The sequence below is a fragment of the Malurus melanocephalus genome, unplaced genomic scaffold (genome assembly GCF_030028575.1).
Source record: "Malurus melanocephalus ecotype Western Australia unplaced genomic scaffold, MMel_1.1 scaffold_527, whole genome shotgun sequence".
In the NCBI taxonomy this organism is placed as follows: Eukaryota; Metazoa; Chordata; class Aves; order Passeriformes; family Maluridae; genus Malurus; species Malurus melanocephalus.
This window is the reverse complement of record NW_026623759.1, coordinates 425,713-428,901: the sequence shown is the minus strand read 5'-3', so window position 1 is coordinate 428,901 and position 3,189 is coordinate 425,713. Positions and strand designations below refer to the sequence as shown.

General features: G+C 47.4%; 1 protein-coding gene across 1 annotated transcript in view; it reads right to left on the bottom strand.

Moving 5' to 3' along the window:
- LOC130582842 (glutamate receptor ionotropic, kainate 4-like) overlaps positions 1-3,189 on the bottom strand; it is a gene marked incomplete at its 3' end in the record, with an annotated part of 88,636 nt that overhangs the window by 34,890 nt on the left and 50,557 nt on the right. Inside the window, exon 3 of the mRNA XM_057381768.1 lies at positions 185-282. Within this exon, the coding sequence (XP_057237751.1) occupies positions 185-282 (98 nt within the window). The remainder of the gene's footprint in view (positions 1-184; positions 283-3,189) is intronic.

Genomic DNA, 3,189 nt, shown 5'->3' with positions numbered 1-3,189 from the left:
GCTGTCACAGATTTGGGTTTGCATCCATTGGGGCAAGCTTTGGGGTTGGCACCCCGCAGTCAGTGGGGACAGAGCTGGTGTGATGGATGTGAGGGGAGCTGGAGSAAASGGTGAGGCAGAGAGGGAAAAAARGGGGAAAAAAGGGAAARGAGGACATTTCAAAATTGTGAATTTCTCCACTTACCTCTTTCTCGCCACAGATGTTGCTGATAATGGAGCTGGAGGCTGGGCTGGAGGAGGGTCCCAGGACTCCCACCACACCTTTGGGCAGGATCTGGCACACTGTGGGCACCAGAGGGAACAGTGTCAGCTTGGATCCCCAGCAGACAGTGCTGCACCTCAGTGAGGACACAGCATCATCTCCTCCCTTCCTCYCTGCCATTTCCATCCCAAAATCCCCAAAATTCCCATCCTCACCCTGCCTGTGGCACTCCCCATCTTTCCCCAGCCTTTWAAAACCCCACCTGAACTCTCCCCAAACCCCAATATCCTCATCTCTACCTCCCTTTTGCGCCACCCCTTTCTGACCCCAGAATATAAAACATGAACTAAACTTTGTGGGAGATGCTAAACACAGCAGTGACCCAGCTTCAAAGCACCAACAAACTTGTACGAACTTCTCCTCTCATCTCTGCAGAGTTCAGTGGTAAAAGATAAGGATTGCATCACTTATTTCCATTTGTTTTGTTTTTTAAATCTCCTGGCTCCCTGTCACCAAGGTTAGAGGAACCACAAAAAAAACACCTGACAAACTGAAGTTGTTAAATCTTTTCCCCAGTTAAAAGGCAAGAATTTTTTTTTTTCTTTTAGCCTTTTAATTCACAGCACAAATCCAGCTGAACTGCACTCCCAGGACTGGCCCAGCTGCTGTCACCCCCATCCCCTGCACCGCTCAAAACCCTTCCTGCAGAGAAGCTGGAGCAGCAAAAGCTGGAAAAATTCAAATCTGAACCTTTTTTTTTTTTTTTTTTTTTTTTTTTTTTTTTTTTTTTCTGCAGTGTCTTCAAAGGAAACCCAGGGCTCGTTTTTCCTCTGTGCTTAAAAAATTTACAGGCACTTACACCTCTTCAGAAGATCCTTTTAAATAAAGAGCACTGGCGGTTTGAAAGCCTCAGCGGCGCTCATCAGCTGCRCCCTTCGGAGTTCTGCCATCCAGCATCCAAAAAAAAGGAGCTGCTCCAAACCCTCCCTCATCCAGAGGTTGCCAGGACAAAGCTCCCGGGTAAAAAAAAAATTAAAAAAAAAAAAAAAATTAAAAAAAAAAAAATTTAAAAAAAATTGGTTCTTCTGTGCCAGGGGAAAGTTTGGTGAGCGCTTTTCTTCCCGAGCCTGGTAGCGGGAGCAAAAAGTGGGTTAAGTAGCCATGGCAACGGAGTTGCAACAACTGTCTGGAAGAAAAAAGAACTGGCTGATCACTACCAGGGGGAAACATCCAGGAAAATTAAGGAAAATGAATGGAAACAAAGTGGAGGTGCCTGAGGCAAAGGTTTTGACCACATTTGCAGAGCTGCTCGTGTAATCCAAGCACATTTCCTGTTTCAGAGCTTTTACCTGATGCTGTCAGGTSTCCTCAGGGAGACAAGGCTCGACCTTGCTGCTGCCGGGGGCRCTTGCAGGGATGAGGAAATGTCGCTGCTGTGCCCCAAATCCATCCGTGATCATCGCAGGGATGATAATTATGGATAATTACAGAGCCCCTGCCACTCAAACTCTTCACTCTCCAACACCAGGGCACCACAAAAGCTGTGGGCTGTGCAGGGGGGTTTTGTGAGTGCTGCAGGCTCCAGCAGCTCCAAGTTTGTGTCCAGAAAATCCATTGTTTTGAGTTCTGGGGCTCAGGGACAATGAGGTGGCATYGCTTGAAGAACATCTTCACCCTGGGTGCCACTGACCACCCTGGATCAGAGGTGTGCCCAGGGAGCACTGACCCTCATTTTGTACAGCAGGGCTGTGTTCGGTGCTTTCCATGAGGATATTTGGGAATCAAATCCAGTTTTGCACACTTGGGATGCAGCACTTGGGTGTTTTTTAAAGGAAGGTAGAGCTGCAAACTGATTTTTGAAGATTCAAAAGCACAACAAACGAGTAGCTCTTGGTGATACCCGTGTGTGCATCCTCTCAGACATGGGCAGARTGTTCCTGAGACACTTCTGAGCTCCCAGGGCCTCTTAAAAACATTTCCATGAATTTCCCTGCTCAAAGCAGGGCTGAGAGCTCTCCAGGGCAGAACACAGCGAATCTTCCAGCACACACAGAACCTGAGCCGAGGGTTTTGAACAGAATGCAGAGAGGATTGCTGGCTCTAATTCCAAATAAATGAGCAGGGAAGGTGTTCAATGACCTCAGCAGCTCCCTGACTGCAAACCACGGCAGAGATCTCGAGGGACAGGGACCTGTCATGGGTTCTCAAAGAGAAAACATCGAGAGCACAACCAGAAGGAGTTCTAGAGGTGCTCCTGAAGCATCTCTTGTGCTTCCTGACAGGAACCTGCAAACAGAGAGGTCTGGAGAGGCTGTGGATGCCCTGAAAGYGTCCAAGGTGAGGATGGATGRGGMTTGGAGCAGCCTGGRATAGCAGAAATTRTCCCTGCCCATGGCAYGGGTGGAACAAAATMATCCTTAAGRTCCTTTCTAACCCCAACCATTCTGTGATTCCACAATAACCAGAGCAGGCTGACACATGAAATCCCAAAAAACAGTGGGACACGTGAAAACAGCTGGAGCCAACGTTCACCCTTTGAAAGGACACTTTGAAATATCGCTGTGGATAAATCAAAATCCACAATTCTCCAGTTGCTCCCGGCTCCTGCCCTGCCCAGGGATGTTGGGATTCCCAACAAAGAGGTGCTTAAAAGGTTGAAAAGACCAGAGGGGACAAGGTGACAAGCAGGAAAATCTGTCCTGCCCAGACATCAAAAGGAACAAGGTGGTTCAGACCAAACCATGATTAAACAAATCATTTTGGAGCTGCACAAAAGCAGCTGGGACATCAAACAGAAAGAGGGAACAGGTTTTCCTTGCAACAGCAAAAAAAAAAAAAGCTCTGCCCACAACCTTTCACTGCCACCTCCTTAAAAATCACAGATGTTGCACACAGGAGTGGTTAAAATTGGTTTCATTCATGTCTAAAGATGCAATAGCAAACCAGCAAACCATTTTACCTGGTGGAGAAATTGAGATTTTGGGGCT